The sequence below is a fragment of the Marmota flaviventris genome, chromosome 4 (assembly GCF_047511675.1).
Source record: "Marmota flaviventris isolate mMarFla1 chromosome 4, mMarFla1.hap1, whole genome shotgun sequence".
NCBI classification, from domain to species: Eukaryota; Metazoa; Chordata; class Mammalia; order Rodentia; family Sciuridae; genus Marmota; species Marmota flaviventris.
The window spans coordinates 54,226,767-54,251,619 of NC_092501.1; the positions used below are offsets into that span (position 1 = coordinate 54,226,767).

General features: G+C 37.3%; 1 protein-coding gene, 1 non-coding gene and 1 pseudogene across 2 annotated transcripts; 2 read left to right on the forward strand and 1 right to left on the reverse strand.

Annotated features, from left to right (window-relative positions):
* Positions 1-1,431: 1,431 nt before the first annotated feature.
* Positions 1,432-24,028, reverse strand: Kifbp (kinesin family binding protein). The gene is made up of 7 exons (XM_027931379.2): positions 23,550-24,028; positions 18,230-18,328; positions 12,659-12,738; positions 12,157-12,340; positions 9,389-9,473; positions 6,460-6,575; positions 1,432-3,066 (listed from the first exon to the last, which is right to left on the reverse strand). Exons 1-7 carry the CDS (start codon positions 23,973-23,975, stop codon positions 2,191-2,193), a joined length of 1,866 nt encoding a protein of 621 aa, XP_027787180.2. The 5' UTR covers positions 23,976-24,028; the 3' UTR covers positions 1,432-2,190.
* Positions 13,641-13,747, forward strand: LOC114089550 (U6 spliceosomal RNA). The gene has a single exon (XR_003582199.1). It is a non-coding gene; the product is annotated as a U6 spliceosomal RNA (small nuclear RNA).
* LOC114089558 (U6 spliceosomal RNA) lies at positions 22,212-22,310 on the forward strand (annotated as a pseudogene).
* Positions 24,029-24,853: the final 825 nt, after the last annotated feature.

A 24,853-nucleotide genomic window follows, 5' to 3' on the forward strand; every position in this document is an offset into this window, starting at 1 on the left:
ATACTTGCTCCATGAGAGCAGGACCTCATTTATCTTTTAAATAAATATTTTTTATTATTATTTTTTTTAAAGAGAGAGAGAGAATTTTAATATTTATTTTTTAGTTTTCGGCGGACACAACATCTTTGTATGTGGTGCTGAGGATCGAACCCGGGCCGCACGCATGCCAGGCGAGCGTGCTACCGCTTGAGCCACATCCCCAGCCCAATCTTGTTCACTAGTACACTCTATGCTTAGAAAAGTGAGAGTAGTTCCTGACCAATAATGGATTTTAATAAATATTAAATATTCAGTGAATTATACATTGCTGTTATACTCCAAAATTTTTTTCCTGGCAAATTGATCTCAAAGGAAAAATAAGGTAATTATCATGTATGTAAACATACATATATGCATGTTTGTGTATGCTATATATGTATATATGGATTTGGGGGGAGGGGTGGTGGGTATTGAACCCAGGGACACTTCATTATTGAACTACTCCCCAGTCCTTTTTTTTGAGAGTCTCACCAAGTTGCCCAGGCTGCCTTTGAACTTGCTATCCTCATGCTTCAGCCTCTGGATTAAATCACCCTGGATGGCCAGAACACCTGAAATGCAACTCATGACTGGCATTATATATCAACTGGACAGTGCTTCTCTGTAATGACATCCTGTCCCTAGGCTTAATCCCTATCAAAAAGGAAAAAAAAAAAAAAAAAAAAATCAATTTTTTCATGAAAAACTTTTCCACAGATAAAAGTCCAAGCCCATGTAGTGAATTCCATCAAGTACCTTTTCTTTTTTTGGTACTGGGGATTGAACTCAGGGGTGGTTTCCCACCGAGCTACATCCCCAGCCCTTTTTATTTTTAATTTTGAGACAGCTACATTCCCAACCCCCAGTAAGTTGCTGAGGGTCTAAGTTGTCAAAGCTGGCCTTAAACTTTTGGTTCCTCTATCTCAATCTCCGAGTTGCTGTGATTCCAGTCATGTGCCACTGTGCCCAGGAGTGTGTGTGTGTGTGTGTGTGTGTATGTGTTATGGAATCTTTGTGCTGACCTAGTTCTAAGCTTTCAGAAGCAAATTAACAGGCAAGTCAACATATAGAGGTATTCTCCATATTAAATTTTACAACCAAGGTAAACTGGGATGCCATTTCAATTCTGTATTTCTTAAAATGACTAACATATTAATAATGATTAATTATGATATATATATTTTTCAACAGAGCTTAAAGATTTATAAATATAGCAGGATCCTCTGATGAGAAACTATAACCTATAAGATTTTTTGGCACATAGTACAAGCTCAGTAAACATTTATTAAATGAATGGTATTTAGTGTTTTCTAACTGTAATATTTTTGGAGAAATATTCTTTGGCTTTAAATAAGCTAATATATTTGAGGGTGACAAAAATAAAACCATCTTTTAAAAAAGAAAATGGAAGCCTTTATTAGTTGAAATAAGTTCATTTATTATACTTCCAAGGTCTTCCCCCCCCCCAATAATTGAGACAAACAAACCATTTTATAACACTTTATAACAATATAACTTAGGGTTATTATTATTTTTTTTGCTACTGGGGACTGAACCCAGGGGTGCTTTACCACTGGGCTTTAGCTGCAGTCCTTTTTATTTTTTGAGATAAGGTCTAAATTGCTGAGACTGGACTTGAATTTTAGATCCTCCAGCCTCAGCCTCCCAAGTTGCAGGTGTGTGTGCCACTGTGCCCAGTGTAACTTAATTTTTAGTATTTCCAAAAGGGAAAGATTTCATTGGGAATTTAGGAAAGAAAACATTTTAGTAAGAATTACTACAAGAAATTACTTTTTCAAACTTAATACAGTAACAGACTTGTCTCCCAGGTACATTACCAAGCAGTCCTCCTTGTAAGGAAATCTATCCAGTACTAGTCAACAAAGAATCTACATTAGAAACTGAGGCAGGAAATGTTTATACTTAAATAAAAAACAGGCAATCTAAAATACAAATTACATGTCACTTTAACAATGCAATTTACATAATTAGGCATAAATTATTAACTTATGCTACTTCAGGTCCTAACAAAGACTCGGGTGATATGAATGAATCTCATGCTCAAACTGCATTCATCTGGCTCTGGAGGTAAACATCACAATGGAATTGGGCCTGTTTGACTACAGGAAAAATCATTTTGATATTGCACATTTCCTTTCTTTAACAACAGGATTAAGTCAGGGCCATCTTAGTTCTGAATCTCTCCATTTTTGTTGGGAGAAGACTAACCATTTCTTTACTAAGTTCTAGTTCAACTTCTATTTCCTGGGCAGCCTCAGGGTGCCTTTCACAGTAATCAACAATAAATGTGTAATGTTCCAATGATGTTGCCAAATTTTCTAGCTCTTTCTTGGGATCTGTAGTGATGATTTTGCCATAGAGACGAGCAACTCGAAACTTAGCTAACATGGCAGGGCGAAGAACATCCTCCCCTATATGCTCAGGAAATACTTTATTTGGGTCTCTCAGGGAGTCTAAGAAGAGCTGGTAGTACTTCAGTGCTGACTTATTAAGATTATTTATCTTTTTTACAATGTGTGAATCAGGATCCCTTAGCTTGTCAGCAATGGCAACCTTCAAATCCATCATATCATAGTATGCATGTGCAATTTCAAACTGAATCTGTCTGTTTACCAACAGATAATACTGCGGATTCAGATCTACAATTAAGGGCTCTAGCATTGCTATTCTGCGTTTATGCATCTTGCACCGCCTCTCCATGTCAGTTTCAAAGAATGCAAGCACCTTGAACAGAGAACTGTGGTCTTGGACAACTTCAATATGGTCAGTGACATACCCATCAAACTGGAAGAACTCTTTTGCCTCAAAGACATAGTGCTGACCCAACAAGAAAAGTTCCCTGGCTTCTTCAAAATCTAAAGGTCTCAAATATCTCACTTTCTCTTCTACTGCAGAGATGGCATCACACAGTTCCCCGGTTCCAAACTGCACAGCTTTTTTCCTAATGTTCTCTTCCTCATCTAGTTCTTTTTTCCTTAAAGCTCTAAGTTCAGACTGTTTGTCAAGATCAAGCTCTCCTATATTGTCCTGAAAGAAAAAGATAGGTTATGGTTAAGTAGGTCACTTATCTCCAATTGTCAAATAAAACTTAAAGAGTAAAGAAAACTCTTTTACTTCTCAGCCTGGCTAAGGGAAGTATAATTTTTTTTTGTTTTCAATACTGGGAAGAACTCAGGGCCTTGGTCATGCTAGGCAAGCATCCTACCCTTGAGCTATCTTACCAGTGAACAGGTATTATAATTTTAGATATTGTTTAATATAGTCTTTCAACTATATTAAAAATTAAAAAATGTGAAAAAAGTATGTAAAGAGATAAAACAGATAAACCACTTACATGTTCCTTATCCTCTCCAGGGAACTTAAAACTTATACACAGTTATGCTTCAAACAAGATTAATGCTGCAAATTTAAGTACTTTGAACATTGTGAAATATTATACACCTGTAATCCATTAGTATATTATTATTATTTTGTTTTGTAGTGCTGGCATTGAATCCAGGGCCTTACATAAGCTAGGCCAGTGCTCTACCACTGAGACACACCCCCAACCCCTATATTTATTTTTTAACATTGTAGTAAGACTGTAATCAATATCCTAAAAATCTTTCACAGGGATACCAAGAAGATTACTGATATATTTATGCTATAAGTTATTTAGTGAAATATATTACAGAGAAATGCTCTAAAAACACTAAAGTGAAGACAGTTAAATCTACCTTCACAAAGTCATCTGTGAAGGGGAATAACGACCACAAAAAGATTTAAGTATGCTGGGGCTTGGGGTGTAGTAGTAATGCAGTTGTAGTAGTAATGCAGCTCAGTAGTAATGCAGTTGCCTAGTATGTACAAAGCCCTGAGTTTGATGAAAGAAAGGAAGGGAGGAAAGGAGGAAGGAAGGACAGAAGAGAGGTAGGGAAGGAGGGAGGAGAGGTAAATTCTTCCTAACCAATAAAATTGAAAGTTAGAACCTGACATTGTCTACTTATCTTTCCAAAAACCTGACAAAGATTCGATGCTCTTGCTGTAAAGACATCAATCCTTCGAGGCCTGAAGCTTCAGTCCCTTTCTAACCCACTTTGTCCTGTATTATACTTTCTCTTGCTTTGCCCCAAATTTACTTGGCTTCTGCTGCATCCCTTTGGATGCCAATCTCCAATATACCATAGAATTTTTTTAAATTTTTTTTTTTTTTTTTTAGTTTTGGGTGGATACAATATCTTTATTTTACATTTATGTGGTGTTGAGGTTCGAACCCAGTGCCTCATTCATGCTAGGCGAGCGCTCTACCACCTAGCCAAAACCCCTGCCCTGCCATAGAATTTTTAAACACGCGTTTCAGCTCCTAGGAATGTGCTTTTTCCTTTCTCCAGGCTGGTATTTCCTACTCACGCCTGGAGGTTGCTTCGATTGGTATTTCTTCCTGTTGTGCCCTCTCATGGTATTTCTCTCTTTTATGGAACCGTGTCTATTTTTGTTCATTATAACATCCCTTGAACCTTGGACAATAACTGGCAGCAAGTTGGCATAAATAAATGCCTAACTGAAAAAAATTGTGCATGTTTTAAAGCTTGAAATGGAGGAAATGATTTTCAGATAAACACTCAGATGATCAAAGGATGAAGCTGAAGGTAAACAAACAAAAATGTCAATTAAGGAAAATGTGAGTAATTTAGTAGTGAGGCAAATATTTGAGTTTAAACTAACCAAATAAAAAGTTCTAGTTCCCAGGCTAGAAACAGCAACTCAGTGAAGGGTAAAAGTTAAAAAGTTTCAGCCGTAGTGCATTTCACTTGACATTATTACTTCAAATATAGGTCATAAGTCTCTAAATCTTATCTGTTCCCATATTCTCTGAGCTGTCTGCTTTCATTAGCCCACTCATGCTCTAATAGACCTTACAATCATCCTTTTCCAGTCTTCCTCACCTGACCAGAAGAAAGCTGACAGCTCTTTCTCTAAAAAAGGTAAAAGCTCACAGCTGTTCTCCCTATATCTCTTCTCTTCCTAATATACCTTATCTTTACCTTCTTCCTTTAAAATAATCTCATTTTTTCAAGATTGATGTTTCTGAGATATTCCAGGTTTATTAGTTTAGTTTTCTTTTGTCAGTAGTTTCACAAAGTTTTGTGTTATTTACTATTAAAAAGGATAGTTTAATATACACAGAGAAAAACAAAAGCACAATAATTCCCCTAGTAAAGTCTGTGTATCTACTGAACAGACTGCATCCAAATAATTCATTTCATTTTCCTCTTTAGTGGTTAGGAACTAGGATACTCAGGGTTGAACCCATGGGCACTTTGCCATTGAGTTATATCCCCAGCCCTTTTCACTTTATTTAATTATTTAGTAAGTAAGTAAGTAAGTACCAGGGATTGAACCCAGGGGCACTTAACCACTGAGCCACATCCCCAGCCCTTTTTAATTTTATTAGTGACAGGGTTTCACTGAGCTGCTTAGGGCCTTGCTAAGTTGCTGAGACTGGCTTTGAACTCTCTTGATCCTCCTGAGTCACTAGGATTATAGGTATGTGCCATCGTGCCTAGCCTTTTTACTTTATTTTGAGAGAGAGTCTCAAACAGTACCAAAATAAAACCAAACCAAACCAAACAAACAACAGAGATAAAATAAAGGAAAAAGATACTACAAAACAATTAGATACTTAAAACAATTAGGGATAACACAAAACAATTTAATTGACTTAGGAAGGGGCAAAAAAATTCTATGAAGTTTAAAAAAGGGAGAGAACATCTGTAAGGCAAAAAGAATTATTCATTCAATAATTACTTTTTTAAAAAATATTATTTTTAATGATGAACACAATATCTTTATTTATTTACTTTTACGTGGTGCTAAAGATTGAACACAGTGCCTCACTTGTGCAAGGCAAGCGCTCCACCACTGAGCCACAACTCTAGCCCAATCAATAATTACTTTTTTGGGGGCTGGGATTGTGGCTCAGCTCAGAGTGCTCACCTAGCATGGGTGGGACCCAGGTTCGATCCTCAGCACCACTTAAAAATAAAGGCATTGTGTTGTGTCCATCTACACCTAAAAAATAAATATTTAAAAAAAATAAAAATAAAAATAATTACTTTTTGAGAACCTATTATGCCTGAAGGCAATAATATAATACAAACATGATGCAGATTCTACTGCTCCGAGGAGCTTATATTCTAATGAATATTTATATTCATATAAATATATTTAACCATAAATCTGAAAAGGCAAGTCTGCATGAAAGAAGAGGTATTTAAGATAGGCCTTGGATGATGAATAATAATAGCAAAAAATAAATACAGAGCATTCTACGTGCCTTCCACAAACAACACACAGTGAGCCCAATGAGTACAGTCCTCACTGTGAGCTTTTACTTACATCCTACTCATTTTAGAAAGAAAAAGGCAACTTCTGGATTACCTGCATGGAAAGTTGGGCATTCTGCATGAGAGTCAAACAATATTTGATCCAGCATCTTGCTATTTCCCCTTTTCTTTGATGGTAAAGCTCTGGCACATCTCCTTCAGTTTCAGGAGCTAAAATTACACACAAGATTTGTCTAAGTTAATAATCACAATTGTAATTTTCATTGTGTATTCTTTTCTTCTTCTTTTTTTTTTTTTTAAAGAGAGAGAGGGAGAGAATTTTAATATTTATTTTTTCAGTTATCGGCAGACACAACATCTTTGTTTTGTACGTGGTGCTGAGGAACCCGGGCCACACGCATGCCAGGCGAGCGTGCTACCGCTTGAGCCACATCCCCAGCCCTATTCTTTTCTTCTTCTTCTTTTTTTTTGGTGCTGGGGATTGAACCCAAGGCCTTGTGCATGTGAAGCAAGTACTCTATCAAGTGAGCTATATCCCCAGCATCCATATTCTTTTTTTTTTTTTTAAACATTTATTTATTTATAGTTATAAGTGGACACAATGTCTTTGTTTTTTACTTTATGTGGTGCTGAGGATCAAACCCAGTGCCTCACACATGCTAGGTGAGCGCTCTACCGCTGAGCCACAACTCTAGCACCCTGTATTCTTTTTTATATCATATATTTTTCTGACTATAAAATATCAGATTTTCACTGAAGCAGGGGGAAAATGAAAATTAAGGAAACAATATATATTGGATTTTCTTTTTTCTTTTTTTTGACACTTGGGATGGAACCAAGGGGCACTTTACTAATAAGCTATAATCCCAGTCCTTTGTTTTATTTTTTATTTTGAGACAGGGTCTTGCTAACTTGCTTAGGGCCTCTCTAAGTTGCTGAGGCTGGACTTCATAACTTGCAACCCTCTTTCCCCAGCCTACTGAGTCATCAGGATTATAGGCATGCCACCACACCCAGCTTGTACACTGGATTTTGAACATAACTTTTTAATTCATACATTATACGAATAAAAGTTTATCCATATCATTATCAATCCCATAGCTTCATTTTAAAGTACATATTCTATACAATTAAATGAATATTTTATATTTTAACTATTCTAATATAGGGAATTGTTTCTAGTTCTTTACTATTTCTGATTTAAACATGAAAATCTATTTGCATAAATCTGTCTGGATTTTGGATTACTTCCTTAGAACGAATTCTTAAAATGGAATTTATTAGGTCAAAGATTTTACACAATTTTCAATGTTCTTAACAAATACTAGCAAATTATTTTCAACAACTATTCTAACCAAATATTTGCGGAGGCTCACAGAAAGCATTTTGAAAATATTGGACACTGCCTTTTTTTCCCCCCCAATCTTTCTTCTTTCTTTACTTTTTCTTTAGCAGGGAGGGCTGGGGGCACTGGGGATGGAGCCAAGGGCTTTGTGTGTGCTAAGCACATGCTCTACCACTGAGCTCCACCTGCAGTCCTCAGAGCTTTCTACATTAAAAACAAATGATACCTCAATGGTGGTTTAGCTGTTAATAATTTTTCTTTTGAGACAAGTGCTTTTTAAACTTCTACTAATCTATAATTAATCCAATATAGTAGTACATAAAGGGGAAAATCAACTATTAATTTGATAATTTGCATTTCTTTAACTCTTCAGAGCCTCTGTATTCTTCTAATCCACAATAAGAACACTCACTTGTAGGGCTGGGTTGTGGCTCAAGTGGTAGAGCACTCAACTAGCATGCGTGAGGCACTGGGTTTGATCCTTAGCACCACATAAAAATAAAATAAAGGTATTGTGTCCACCCAGAACTAAAAATATGATATTTCAAAATCTAAAACCTTTTAGGTAGAGACTGTTAAATGTCAAATTAAACAAAATCAGAGGATAAACAAAATGGTGAATTTATTGCAAAACCTGTTAAATGACTCAAAAACACAGTTGTGATTTTTTAAATTTTTTTTTTTTTTTTTTTGGTACTGGGGATCAAACTCAGAGGTGCTTTACTGCTGAGTTATATCCCCAGCCCCTTTTGTTTCTTATTTTGACACAGGGTCTTGCTGAGTTGCTTAGAGTCTTGCTAAATTGCTGAGGCTGTCCTTGAACTTGGGATTCTCCTGGCTCAGCTTCCCAAGTTGTGGGTTACAGGCGTGTGCCATCACATCCAGCAATTGATTTTTTTTTTTTTTAGAGGTTATATAAAACACTATAATTAAAAAGACAGATATGAAAACACATCATTTATTTGTGTAGTATTCCTACCAAAAATGTAATCTTGATCTTGGCATAAGGAAACCTCAGACAAACCACAATTAATGGAAATCCTATGAAATTGGTCTATATTCTTAAAAAATATGATGTGATAAAAAACAAAGGCTAGCTGAACGTGGTGGCACACATCTGTAATCCCAGTGGCTCAGGAGGCTGAGTTCATGAGTTCAAAGCCAACCTCAGCAACTTAGCAAGACCCCAAGCAATTTGGCAAGACAGTGTCTCAGAATAAAATATAAAAAAGAGCTGAGGGTGGCTGGGATATAGCTCAGTTGATAGAGTGCTTGCCTCATATGTACAAGACCCTGGGTTCAATCTCTAACACCACCAAAAAAAAAAAAAGAATATTATGGAGACAATTGATGAAATAGAAATAAACACTATAGATAAACAAACTATCAATGTTACAGTTCCTGAATTTGCTAACTGTTCTATGATTATGCAAAAAGATATTCTTGTTCTTAGGAAATACACAATGAAATAATAAAGGGATAAAGGAATTTAATGCAGGTGATCTCCTCACATGTTTCAGAGAGAAAAGGAAAATGGGACTATAATATTAAAATTAGTGAATTTAGGAGAGGCAGTACATGGTGGTTGTTTTGTTCTTGTAACTTTTCTAAAGTTTAAAATAATTTCAAAATAATAATTTTTAAGAAGCTATAATAAAACATGCACACATAAACTTACTATCTTCTGTGGCTGGAATCTTTCCAATTTGACCAAAAATAACATTAGCAGCTGATAAACAGTGCCTGGCCTCCATAAAGCATAGCTGTTGGGAAAATAAATAAGAACAAATATAACTATTGTATAGTTTCATTTGCAACTGATACTTACAAAAGTTTTTTAACATGGGAAATACTATACTATCAGGTAAAATCCACCACTGAGGAGGTCCAGTATAATTGTTAAGAAGTATGAAAAATATATTATAGTATTATCAAGTAAATAGTTACCTCAGAGATTAAAGTAGCACTGTCCCAAACTCTTTAATAAAAACCCAAACTGGCTGAAAGATAACTGCAGCTTAAAAACTAGCTCTCCTCGCATAACCAGTACATATATATATGTATATATACCCTAGACTCAAACTACCTCAGCAAGACCTTTTGGTTCAGTCTAAAAAGCCAAAGTTCCAGGTACAATAAATTCTTAGAACATTGACCATCTGTCAGAGAACTAAAGATTTAATTTTTATTAGATTTAGAGATCCCTTTACATCCTATAATCCAAAGGAAAAAGCAGATATTCTGATAGAAAGCGATTCCTGTCTCCTAAAATCTTTGTAATTTACAGACAATGAAGCTTCCCATTAAATTTTAAAGTCAATAGATTTTGACAAATAAACTGTTGAGAAATGCTTTACTAATAACTCTTTAACACTTAAAAGAGTTCATAATTCAAATATGGGCATGAAAATCTTCTCAAACATTTAAAAAAGATTTTGTTGTTAATGTAAACACTGCATTTGTCATGTAAGTCACAAGCTCACCCAGAAGAAATACAAAGTTAATACAGTCCAACTCTTAGTTGGAGGCCGCCATCATTAAATAGAGCGTGTACTTCATATTTGTAAATATGAAAGACATTTAATGGTTAGCTGTGACTTTAAAACCTCAGCATTAAATTCATCTCTCCATTATGGTGAACTCAGAAGATAACTTGGGAACAGTTGGGCAGCATGTATAATATTAACCCAGCAACATCTGTACATCAAAATGTTGGTGTCAAATCTTGAAAGCCAAAAGAAAGTTACAATTTTTACGTAAAGAAACTTTAATTGTCCCTCTACTACCCCTCTATAGCCATCATTATCACTTTGGCTTTGTCCAGATTGGCTCCCTGTAAGCAACCACTGCCAGGATCAGTGAATGCCCTGTGCCCTCCAGATGGCTGGTAAATGTGGGACTTTAGCACCTGCCAGGTAGGGACTCACTGAAGAGCAAATACTCATCACTGGAACTGGGTGAAGATGATAATGACACAAATGACAACTGCATTTTAAAACATGGTTCAAATCCTCTTTTTAAAATATAACTTGGTTGTAACAAAAACTTACAGAGAACACTTTGGTAAAAAACAAAAGTGTGGGGTGAAAGAAGTGCTCATGGAAATCATTGCATGCTCCACGTAAGTAATGCTTAGCAACTTCAAATTCTTCAATCATACTTTACATTCATATCCAGATATCTTAGAACTATCAATATGTATGGAGTTTTAAGTATTAATTAAAATCATAGTGAGAATTTTAAAGTTGCTTAATAAAACAAACAAGGGGCCTTCAATAGCTATGCAAAAGGACTCACAAGCAGAGGCACTTTTTGATGATGTCCACAATGAGATGGATTCATGAGAATTAGGTTTAGCTGAATGCTCTGATATATATGCAGTAGCGTTACTTACACACTTGATCTTAGACCAAAGTCCTAGAAGCGATGCTGCAGTCACCACAGCCCTTTCTCTCCTGCTAATAGTTTTTCTGAATGAAATTCTGTGGGACAATACTTTAAACATAGGGCGCATTTTCAGAACCAACACTAACAAAAAGCTTAAAAAGGATAAAGGCCCCAGGGTAAGGTAGCAGGTAACCAAAGAAATGAACAGAAGGAACTCTGATAAGCAGAGAATTACCAAATTTCAGAGAGCCTTATGAATCAGAAATACAAATAAAAGTAATTTTTACTAAAATATTTTATTGAGGATGAATAAAAATCTGGTTGGGAAAAGTGTTTTAGCATTAGAAATTTAAGGACTAAAAAAGAAAAGGGTCCATTAAGAGTACATCAACATGGTTGTGAGCAATTCTGAAAAACAACTAAGAAGTATAAATTTGTCCCTGGGTAACAGTCCAGAGGTGTGTCAGAAAACGTGGAGCTCTGGAACTCAGCAGAGATATTATTATAGAGGAGTTAATTCTAAAAAATAACCGAAATGTATCACATGCTTTTATCAAAGCCCACATTTAACAGTCAACTTCCTCAGACAAATTCTCATAGTTATAAGATTACCATTATATAAAGATAAAGTTATATCTATAACAAGATAAAATCTGCAATTTAAGGTAACATATCATTAAAGTGAATTGAAATAGAATGCCTATATAAAAAATTGGTCTTAGATAACTCATATTTTGGGGGCTAGCAACATGAAAGACAATGATAAAACTCATAATTTTATAAGACTCAAAAAAAATTCATGCAACAAAAGCTACAGTATTTTAATACACTAGCAAAGAGGACTGTATTTTTCTGTCCAATTTTACATCATAAAATGTAAGCTACCTGGGCTAGGGATGTGGCTCAGGGGTAGCATTCTTGCCTACCATGTACAAGGCCCTGGGTTTGATCCCCAGTACCACAAATACATAAAATGCAAGCTAACTGTTTTTGAAAAATGTGTACTATTGTTTTACATTTATGCTCACTATTAGTCTGTTAGATAACTATCAAGCTTACCTTATTAATATAAAATTGTGATAAAGTAGCAGCATTAATAGCCCACTCCATAGGATGGTAGGCATTATGCTCAAGCTGGCGTTTTAGTGTGCTGTGGCAATAATGAGCAGCCTTCTCAAACATTTCCATATGCTGGTAGACTTGAGCCAGGTAATATAGATTATGAGTATAAACCTTCTCAAATCTGTGAAAAAAAAATTAATATTCTCATAATGGCTTATAGTTTATTTAGTAAATTTCATATATATTTATCTTGATCCTTTCACCAACACTTTGAGTTATGTTTGATTCTTGTATCTACTTGACAGTTGAGGAAACTGAGTCTCAGATATGAACTAGATCAAAGTTATGTTACACATAACTTGTAAGTGGCAAATGGAAGTTTTATTCACATCAGAATCCACACTCTGCAACCTTGATAAATGCCTCAAGTAGCAAACATTGTGCTTTTTTTGAATAGTCACTTTATGTGGAAATATCTGCGATTTCTAAATTTACTAACCTTTTTGATCTCTCTTGTTCGGTAAGTTTTTCTTCTTCAGGAAGAAAATGCTCTGTAGGATCAAGAGGAGGACTCCCAATCTATGAACAACATTAAAGAAGGAAAAAATTTTAAACATTTTAAACACCTACCGCCCTCTTCTGGAGGAACTGGAAATATCCATTTCTAAAAGCTCAACATAGGCAGCATGGTAGCTAGCCTATGCCTGTAATTCCAGTTATTTATGAGGCTGAGTTAGGAAAAACACAAATTTGAGGCCAACCTAAGCAATTCAGTGGAAACCTGTCTCAAAATAAAATTTAAAAGGGCTGGGGGTGTAGCTCAGTGGTAGTGCTCGCCTGGCATGCAAGAGGCTCTGAATTCAATCTACAACCTCCCTGCAAAAGCTCAACACACCTTACATCTCATTTTTTATTAGTTCATTTTCATGTTACCCATAAAATCATTTTCTTAACCATAGTATCCAAGAGTCAAACAAATAAGATTGCCTAACAGCTCCTGCTTGGAAAAAATTTCAATTGCTACTGCAGTAAAACTGAAAATATGAAATAAATCCAATTTGCTTTTTAGAGATGTATTTCTTTTTCTTTTCTTTCATTTTTTCTCCTTCTTTTTTGAGTCATGATATAGCTATGTTGACAGGCTGACTCAAACACCTGGCCTCAACAATCTTCCCATTTAAGCCTCCAAACAGTGGGATTATAGGAAGGTGCTACCACCCGTAGGCTTAAGATGTATAGTTATTTAAGTATTTTAAATCTTAATTTTTATCTAGTAAAAAGGCACTTTAAAAAACATAATAATTTCCATTTGCACAAATAAAATTTTTTAAATTAAAAAAAAAAAAAAACCTACATAAACTGGGCATGGTAGCACATGCCTGTAATCATAGTGATAAGGAAGGCCAAGGAGAAGGATTATGAGCTCAAGGCCAGTCTCAGCAATTTAGTGAGACCCTGTCTCAAAATAACAAATGAAAAGGGTGCTCATTTCAGCAGCACATATACTGAAACCTGGAATGATATAGAGAAGAGTAGCATGTTCTCTGTGCAAGGATGAGACACAAATTCTGAAGTATTCCATGTTTTTATGAAGCAAACTGTACTATATGCATTTATGAAAATGTCAAAATAAACCACACTATTTTATATAGCTGTTATGTTCTAATAAATATTTTTAAATAAATTAAATAAAAAAACATAAAAAAATAAAAGTAATAAAATTAAAAGGGGTGTGGTTCAGTGGCAAAGTCTCTGGGTTCAATCCCCAGTATCTCAAAACAAACAAATGAAAAATCAGTACCTACTTTATAAGGGTGTCTTCAGGACCCTTCATTTACAATATGATCTTAAGTATTCCATAAGAGCAGAGCTGCTAACCTCTGCCTCATTCTATGAAGGGAGTCCTATCTACAAGTTCAACCTTGTTTTGTTTTGCTTATGGTGCTGGGGACTGATCCCCAAGCCTCACACAGGCTAAACATCTCAGTCTACCACTGAGCTACACCCTCAGGACCCCATCCTTGCTTTTAACTGAATTCATTAAACTCCAAAGCTGCAATGCTTTCCATAAAATATGAGATCTTAAACTTTGACATAAACACTAGAAGCATCACAGCTTGGGCTCCTTGAACACAGGAAAATAAAAACCAAGATAGGAAGCAAGGCCAAGGCAGATACAACTGATAAGTAGTTCAGAAATCCCCTCAACAGTTCTGAGGGCTATTTAATAAGCTCCTCCCCATCCAGATGAAGGGAATTAATCAATGTGTTACTTTATGTGTCTACTTCACCAATATGGCTCACACTTCATATGTAACACGAACAGTCAACTCAGTCACTTTTCAACTCAAATAGGAGTATAACCAAAGATAGAGTTTTGCTATGTGTTATGCTTCCACATTTACACTATTCTTATTTTTTTTTTTGCATTTTTGGTACTGGGACTTTAACTAGTTTTAAACAAAATACTATAGGTGCTTGGTATCCTTATATTATACACAATTTCAGGTATGAGAATGTGAGATTAAAGCATGACAGGAACCCAGGCACAGTGGTGCACACCTGTAATTCCAGTGACTCAGTAAGCTGAGGCAGGAGGATAGCAAGTTCAATGACAGCCTCAGCAATTTAGTGAGGCCCTAAGCAACTTAGTGAGACCCTGTCTCAATATTTAAAAAATAAATAAAAAGGGCTGCAGATGTAGCTCAGTGGTAACCCAGTTGTTCTGGGTTCAATTCCCAGTACCCCCCAAAAAAAAAACAATGAAAGAAAGAAAAAAGTGAATCAGTAAGATTTGATGATCAATTGGATAGAGCATGAGAAAAAGAGAAGTCTCCAAAGTTTTTAGGTTTCAACAACTGAAAGAAATTGGTGTCTGCAGCAAGAGAAAATGGGTAGTGGTGGGAATCAGATTATCAAGAAACTACTTTCAAACAGTAGTCTTAGAAATGCCTACTCCACAAAAAATGCAAATGTCAGCTTGGTATGTCGGTGTACACCTGTAATCCCAGTTACTTGGGAAACAGGAGGATCTCGAATTTGAATTCTAGGTCAGCCTGGGCAACACAGCAAGACCCCATTCCCAAAGAGAAAAAAAATATATAATAAAGAAAGCATATTGGCAGAGTATAAAATCAGATAGGTAAAGCTGGAGATAAATAAAATTTATGATTCATCAGCAGAAAATATTTGTAATGAATGTACGTGGAAAAAGGAGGGAGGTCCAAGGACTGAACTTTGGGTACTCTAGTGTTCACAGGTTGAGGAAATGAAGAAACATTAAAGATCTAAAAGAAAAATGGGCAGTATGCTCCTAGAAACCAAGTACAAAAAGTGTTTCAAGGAAGACTGGTCAACTCTGCCAAAGGTTTATGATGAGTTAAATAAAATGAAAATAAAAATTTACAATGAATGTAGCAACCATGTGGTGAACTTGAAAAGGTAGTGATTCATAACTGTGAGAAACCTCAAAATATCTCTGGTTATTTAAAGGAATGTCACAAATAACCTAAAAACAAAATTAACTAAAATGTATTTTAATTAAAAAAAGAGACTACCAACTTTTAGAAGGCAAAAGTTTATTGAAGACTATAATTAATCTATTAGAATTTCTGTACATAAAATTTCTTAGGAATGTTGGCATATCCCTGTAATCCTAATGACTTGAGAGCCTAGGCAGAAGAGTCCCAAGTTTGAGGAACAGCCTCACAATAAAAAATAGAAAAACTGGGAATATAGTTCAGTGGTAGAGCAACCCCGGGCTCAATTCCCAGTAGTGCACATGCATGCACATACATGTTTTTGTTTTTTGTTTTGGTACCAGAGATTGAACCCAGAGGTGCTTTACCGCTGAGCCACAACCCTAGCCCTTTTTATTTTTAATTTTGAGACAGATTCTCACTAAGTTGCTTATGGCCTCACTAAGTTGCTGAGGCTGGCTTTGAACTTGCAAGCCTCCTGCCTCAGTCTCCTCAACCACTGGGATTATAGGTGTATGCCACCATATCTGGCTCACACACACATAAATTCTTAAATGGAAGCTATGTGTCTACTAACTATAATTTTACTAACTTAGGTTATCAGAAACTTTTATACCCTTCGGTAGTCAAGCATTCTGATGGCTGAATTTAGCAAACACATTTTTGTAAAATTTTTTTTTACCTGTTGGGGTTTGAACCCAGGGCCTTGTACATGCTAGGCAAGCAAACGACCACTGAATTACATCCTAAGCATGTTTAGTCTTTTATGTGGTACATTCTTCAATGAAAGAAGAACTTTTTACTAATGGATTATTAAAAATTTTTACTTTAATTGTCAATGGATCTTTTATTTTATTTATTTATAAGCAGTGCTGAGGATCAAATCCAGGGCCTCATACATGCCAGGCAAGCACTCTACCACTAAGCCACAACTCCAACCCATTAATGGATTTTTAAAGCACATCACTAACAAAGAGCAAGCAACAGAAAATATTGTGCCTAGTAATTTCTTATATTAAAAAGTTTATTTAGGGGCTGGGGATGTGGCTCAAGCGGTAGCGCGCTCGCCTGGCATGCGTGCGGCCCGGGTTCAATCCTCAGCACCACATACAGCAAAGATGTTGTGTCCGCCGAAAACTAAAAAATAAATATTAAAAATTCTCTCACTCTCTTTAAAAAAAAAAAAAAAAAAGTTTATTTAGGAAACAGTGGTTTCTCACCTTTGCAGGGCTGTGAGCTCCTCAAGTGTGAGTTTTCAACCTAAGTTCCCCAGAGCCCTAGAAGTCCTACAGCATCTATTTGTACTACCATGATGGGGAGGAAGGAAGGAATCTGCAGTAGATTGGGTGAAGGGTCCTTTCTAACCCGCATTTTTTTTTTTTTTTTAAGCTGGGGATCTTATTAACTTTCCCAAGCTAGTCTTGAACTCCTGGGCTTAAGGAATCTTGCCTCAGCCTCCCAAGTTAGCTACAATTACAGACACACATCACCATTCCCAACTTTGAACTGCTTATTAAATAGTTTTCATATACTGCATTTCAGAAAGATTTCATAGATTAAAAAAAAAAAGGAAATATTGGAAAAAATACCGTTCTGAAGCAGTGTCTCAAAGTACAGGTCTTAGATTAGCAGTATAAGCATCATAGAGGACCTGATTAAAAATGCAAATTCTTAGGTTGGGGATACAGCTCAGTGGTAGAGCACATGGCCCTGGGGTCAATCACTGTAAAAAGAAAATTCTCAGGCCCCATCCCCAAACTACTGGCAGCTCAACTTGCTGAGTTTTAATAAGCCCTCCAGGTGATTCTATGCATGCTAACCACTAAGAACCACTACCTCAAAAATTTCAGATATTTGGCTCAAGTAGTTCTTGTTTGCTTTCCTTTAAGCACAGCTATTTGCAGTGGAAACAAATAGAATTTTTAGATTAAAAATACAAAAATATGCAAATAGTATTTAGGATAATACTAGAACATTTCCTGTATAATTGTATTTTGCCATTATATTCTATCTGATTGATTTTGTGGTACTTAAGATTGAACCCAGGGGCATTTTACCACTGAGCTAAATCCCCAGCCCTTTCTTATTTTTTATTTTGAAACGGGGTCTCCCTAATTTGCTGATGCTGACCTTGAATTTGCCAACTTCCTAACTCGAGTAGCTAGACGTATGCATGCACCAAGCCCGACTAACCAAGGATTAGTTTTTTTTTTTTTTTTTTTAATATTTATTTTTTAGTTTTCGGCGGACACATCATCTTTGGAGAGAGAGAGAGAGTTTTTCAATATTTATTTTTTAGTCTCCAGCAGACACATCATCTTTGTTTGTATGTGGTGCTGAGGATTGAACCCGGGCCGCATGCATGCCAGGCGAGCGCGCTACCGCTTGAGCCACATCCCCAGCCCCCCAAGGATTAGTTTTTAAATCCCCAAGACTATCATGTTTCAGCTATTAGATGGATTCTCAGACAGCTTTATAAAGAAGTTCCTGGATACACTAAAAAGTCATACCAATATTTTGAATGAGGAATTCTTAAATCAATTTTTAGCCAGTTTCAATCAAAACTTAAAAAACTATGACATGTAACATACCTCTTTCATATATTGATTATATAGTGCTTCTGATGATTCCAGGTAAGCCTGTGCAGTTTCAATTTCTTCTCTTTCAGACCACAAAATACCCAAGTTATTCTGGAAAATACAGAAAAGAAAAACAATGATGAGACTTCCAATTAAAGTAATTACATAGTTTCAAAATTAACCAATCAAATAGTACTGGAGTTTGATTTAACAATGGATTAGTTACTCATAATACTATCAACCATATGTAGTGTAGAGGACAACTGTTTAAGATGGACACCCAATGACCACTGCCTCCTAGTATTCATATTCATGCCCTTGTGTAATCTTTTCTCCTTGAGTATGGACTGGATTTAGTGACTTATTTCTAATGAATAGAATATAACAGAAATGATGGAAAGTTACTTCTAAGACTAGGCTTTGAAGTATTGTGACATCCATCTTGTATTTTTCTTGCTTGCTCTCTTTCAGGAAGGCCAAGCTACTTGGGAGGTGGAAGAAGAGGATTACATGTGCAAGGCCAGCCATGGCAACTTAATGAGACCCTCACTTAAAAAAAAATAAAACAAGAGGGGCTGGGGCTGTAGCTCAGTGGTAGAGTGCTTCCCTAGCACAGGGGAGGTACTAGGTTTGATCCTCAGCACCACATAAAAAAATAAATAAAAATAAAGTTATAAAAATATAAATAAAGTTATAAAATAAAGTTGTTAATAGAAAAAATACTCATAAAAAAATCCCAACATTTGGGGATGTAGCTCAGTGTACAGTGTCTGGGTTCAATCTCTAGTACCACCAAAAAAAGAAAAAGAAATGCATATGGAAAGGATTGAGAAAGGTCACAGTCTAAAGCATTCAGACAAAAAGCCAGTGAGGAATTAAATTCTGCCAACAACCATACAAATAAGTTGGAAGTAGACCCTTCCCCTAGTAAGCGTCTTCAAGTGGGCCCTGACAGGTCAACAATGTGATGAGGAATACTTAGCTAAGCTGTGCCAAGATCCCTAAGATAACAGAGACCAAGATGAACCTGAGGGCTGCGGTGCAGCTCAGTGGTAGAACACTCGCCTAGCACAAGTGAGGCCCTGAATTCAATCCCCAAGTACTGCAAAAACAAAGATGAACCAGAAATATACAATACTTTCAAAGGAAAAACAAACAAACAAACAAATAAATAAATAAATAAATAAAACCTCAAAATACTACAACTTCCTCCAGAGATCACTTAAATATTTTATTTATTTAAACATTCTTGCTGGGCACAATGGTACACATCTGTAATCCCAACTACTCAGTAAGCTGAGCCAGGAGAATTACAAGTTCAAGGACAGCCTCAGAAACTTAGTGAGACCCTGCCTCAAAATAAAAAATATACCTGTAATCCCAGTGGGAGGCTGAGGCAGGAGGATCATGAGTTCAAAGCCAGCCTCAGCAAAAGTGAGGTGCTAAGCAACTCAGTGAGACCCTGTCTCTAATTCCCAGTATAGGAAAAAAAAAAATTCTGAAGATGCTATATGCTTTTTCTCACCAGTTAAGTCAGATTTCTAACGTTTACCATTTCAAACAATACAGCATTTTGTGTTTCCAGAGAGTTCTTAAAAAATTATGTTCTGTATGAAATATGATATATCAAGAGCTATGTAATGTTTTGAACAATAATAAAAAAAATTTATGTTCTGTAATTGTACCCTATCAATATTGATGGCTTTTTAATTTTAATTTCACCAACTTACTTTTCCTACCATAAAAGCTAAGGAGTTGACTGGATTTGGGATTCTATCCTAAATAACATTTTAAAATCATTTTCTTCATTTCCTGCTACATGATTCCTTTTTAATTAGGCTCTACAAAGCAAACCTGGACTGTTTACATGCTGAGAACTCAATACTGAAGACAAAGCTCTCTTTAGACAATTAGGTTAGACTGACTCCCATCCCCTGGGACAGTCCTTTAGACACAAGGTATTTCTGAGGCTGTTTCTTCCATCTTTGTTACTTCTCTAGGGGAGGGAACAGGATAAAGAAATAGTTTCTAATGCAGAAATTCTTAACCTTGGGCCTATGGACCTCCAAGGAATCCATGAAGAGAAGAAAGAGCCTATGAATTTTAATAGAGAAAAATAGGTGCTGCACACCTCTTATATCAGCTATTCCTGAATACCAGCTCCTTGGAAAGTTGAGGCAGGAAAATCCCAAGTTCAAGGCCAGTAGGGGTAACTTAATGAGTTTCTGTTTCAGAATAAAAATAAAAAGAGATGGGATGTGGTAGAGCTCGTACCTAGCATGTGTGAAGTCCTGGGTTCAACCCCCAGTACTGCTAATAAATAAAAAAGTAAAAGAAAATACAATATATATTAATAATATTACATTAGGGAAGATTCCTCATTCTAATTCTTTGTTTGAAATATTGAAGCAAGTTTTAAATGTTTATTAAGGTTTTAGGTTATATGGTTAGAGGAAAATTCAAATAACAGGTTTTGTTTCAATTCAATGTTTTGTGAATTTCATTAGATCATTCATCCATTCAAATATTATTTAGAATATGCCTACTATATGTCATGTACTGGGCTATATAAATAGTGAACAAAAAGAGTGGATTCCTTGTTATCATATGGCTTTTAATTTTACTGGACCATAATAAAATATAACTTACACAACTTCTTTCTAAACTTTGATATTTTTCTTAAATCCTACTTACCATATGATCAATTGTGGTAAATGTTTCCTGGATCACAAATATTATGAACTATAACTTCTGGATGAATGGTTTGCAAGTCTATGCAAAGTACCTGATACCTTGCATGTGTGACTAGTTTGAACATATTTATATTTTATTTCATTTTTACTTATTTTGGTGATGCTTGGGACAGAACCTAGGGCTTAGTGCACGCTAGAGACTGGCTCTGCCACCGAATTAAACTACATCCTCAGCCCCATATTCATATTTTAAAAGTGTTATGCTCCCAATGCAGAATGTAAAAACTGTTTGATTTACTTTTTTTTTTTTTTTGGTACTGGAGATTGGATTGAACCCAAGAATGCTTTCCTACTAAGCAACATACCAATCCTTTTTAATTTATCTTGCTAATTGCTGAAGCTGGCCTCAAACTTGCTGTGATACTCCTGCCTCAGCTTCCCAAGTCTTTGGGATTACAGGCCTGCATCACAGCACTCTGCAGTTACTTCTTTTTATCGGGGTGGGTGGATAGTACTAGGAATTGAATCCAGGGATGTTTAACCACTGAATCTTCCCCCAGCCCTTTTTATTTTTGTTTTATTTATTTTGAGACAGAGTCTCAAAAGTTGCTTAGGGCCTCATTAAACTGCTGAGGCTGGTTTTGAACTTGCAATATTCCTGCCTCAGCCTCCTGAGTCGCTGGGATTACAGATAGATACAAGCCACCATGCCTGGCTCAGATTTATTTCTTAATAAACCATGTACCAAATAAATGAAATATAGATAAGTTTGGACAAAAATGGTCCATAGAAAGTTATTAAAATGAGGTGATTCTTGAGATCTATTCTGAAGAATGAGTAGGAATTCCTTGGAGAACATGGTAAGGAGAAACCGACGGCGGTGGGGTACCTGGGATTGAACTCAGGGGCACTTGACTGCTGAGTCACATTATCCAGCCCCATTTTGTATTTTACTTAGAGACAGGGTCTCACTGAGTTGCTTAGGGCCTCGCTTTTGCTGAGGCTGGCTTTGAACTCTTCCTGCCTCAGTCTCCAGAGCAGCTGGGATTATAGGCATCAAACTACCACTACCGGCTGACATTTTGTTTTGAATTTTTTTTTTTTTTTTTAAAAAGAGAGAGAGAGAGAGAGGGAGAGAGAGAGAATTTTTTTAGTATTTATTTTTTAGTTATTGGCAGACACAACATTTTTGTTTGTATGTGGTGCTGAGGATTGAACCCGGGCCGCGCATGCCAGGCGAGCGCGCTACTGCTTGAGCCACGTCCCCAGCCCTTGTTTTGAATTAAGAGCAGAACTCTGGGGCTCCCTTCAGCAGTACATATTGAAATGATACAGAGAAGATTAACATGGCCACTGCGCATGTTAATTAACATGGAATTCGTGAAGCATTCCATATTTTTAATAAAATTATGGCATTTGCAGGTAAATGGATGGAAATGGAGAATATAATGCTAAGCAAAGTAAGCCAATCCCAAAAAACTAAAAGCTGAATGTTCTCTTTGATAAGTGGATGCTGATCCATAATGGGGAGGCGGAGTAGGGAGAATGGAGAAACTCTGATTTCGCAAAGGGGAGAGAGGGAAGGGGGCATGGGGGCAGGAACAATGGTGGAATGAGATGGAATCATTACCCTAGGTACATGTATGACTGTACATGTGGTGTGACTCTACATCATGTAAAACCAGAGAAAGGAAGAGTTTGCTCCATTTGTGTACAATGAATCATGTATAACTGTATCTACTATCATGTATAACTAATTAGAACAAATATGATGATGATGATGATGATTTTGGTATAGGGGGTGAACCCAGAGGTGCTTAACCACTGAACCACACCCCCAGCCTTTTTTATTTTGAGATAAGGTCTAAGTTACTTAGGGCCTAAATTACAGAGGCTGGCTTTGAATTTGGGATTCTCCTGCAACAGCCGCCAGAGTCGCTGGGATTACAGGTGTGTGCACGGTGCCTGGCGAGAAGAGTTTAAGATTTAAATTACTTTGGAGCCAAGAATGGTGGTGTATACACCTGTAATCCTAGCGACGTGGGAGGCTGAGGCAGGAGAATAGCAAGTTCAAAGTTAAGTCTCAACAACTTGGTGAGTCCTTGCCTAAAAATAAAAAAATAAAATAAAATAAAAAAGGGAAGGCGGACTGGGGATGTAGCTCAGTGATAAAAGCTCCTGGATTCAATCCCTAGTAGCACAATTTAAAATAAATAAATAAGTAAATAATAAGTTAATTCGGATTTTTTCTTAGTTGAACGAAAACAAAAACTCGAGAGTTTAAAAAAAAACGCATTACAATGAAGGGGTTTTAGAAACCGATGCTTTGCCCACAATTAAGTAGCAAATAAATGATGAGTGGACGATGGGGGTGGAGAGGAGTTTGGATGCCGACGGTGGGAGATCTAGATACAACGCAATAAATCCTTAAGAGTTTCTTGAAGGCCAAAAAGCTCCTGTCTGGGACTCATCCCAAAGCTTCAAAAACATGGGGGGAAACGGCGTCTAAAGACCCCTGCCCTCCCTCGGTCATGGCCACCGCGGGAGCTCCTCCCCCCCCCCCTCGCCTTTTGCGGTCCCCCCGGGGCCAGTGCTGGCAGCACAGCCGCGGCCCGGATCGCTCGCTCGCTTGCTCTCACCTGCGCCTGGATGTACAGCGAGATGCAGTCGTGCGAGAGCCGGTACCTGCGCAGCAGTCTCAGGCACTTCACCAGGTGCTCCTCCCCCGCCGACAGCTCCTCCGTGTCGATGTGGTTCACCCCCAGGTGGAACTCGATCACCGCCAGCCTCACCGCCCGCTGGGCGACGGGCCCCTCGGCCTCCACGACCTCCGTGGGCAGCCCCAGGGCGTGGTCACCCTCGCCCAAGCCGTCCTCGGCCTGAGGCCGCTCATCCTCGTCCTCAGGCGCTGGGCCGAGCAGCGCCTTGACCTCTTCCAGCAGTGCTCGGGCGCTGTATTTCGACTTGTACGGCTCTTTCTCTGGGTTTTTATGCAGTTCCACCCGCGACAGGGCCAGAGCCGCCTGGAATTTCTCACGAATTTCGACACGCGGAAGGCTCGCCATAGCGGCCTCCTCAGCCTGGGATCGCTCAGGGCTTGGAGTTGGGACTCCCGCCTTCTTTATGCTTTGCGACACTTCACTTACGGCCCCCGGAAAGTCTGGCAGCTGGGGAACGGTAACCAATGAAGTTCTTCAAGGGAAGCGCAACATGTGGCTCTGACCAATGGGAAGGCGTTTTGGCCAACACAGTAACCGTCGTCGTGGAGATAAAGTTGCCTATGAGGATTACCCCACCTCCTGCAGTATGAATTCTCTTGCTTCACATTATGAAGATGTACGTACAGTGCATATGAAATGTTTAATATCGTCTTACTTTAACGAAACATTTCGGCTGTCTAATTTCTTTTAGAAAACCTCTAGAAGTGGCCAGGTGCTTTGGCGCACGGATGTCTGTGATCCTAGTGACTTGGGAGGGAGGCAGGAGGATCACAAGTTCGAGGCCAACCTGGGCAAACTAGTAAGGCTGTCTCAAAAAATAAGAAGAGGAATGAAGCTCAGTAGTAAAGCACCCCTGGGTTCAATCCCCAGTACCAAAAATGAAAAAAAAAAATGTTGAAAATCCGCAGATTTATGAAGGAAGGTTTGCATTTATTTATGTTTTAGTGTTGGGGATTGAACCTAGGGGTAGGGGTATTCTAGCACTGAGCTAGAATACCCTTTTTTTTTGGGGGGGGGGGGCGGGGCAGGATCTACCTGCCCAGGCTGACCTCAAACTTGCCATCTTCCTGCTTCAGTGTCTGGGATTACTGGCATGCATCACCTAGCCTAGTTTGAGGAGATATTTTGAGACTATGCAGATATCCTGTTTCTTCATGAACTTTCTTTCACCCATTACCTTTTAGTGTCTGCAACAGTTATTGACACTTCAACACTTCAAGAGT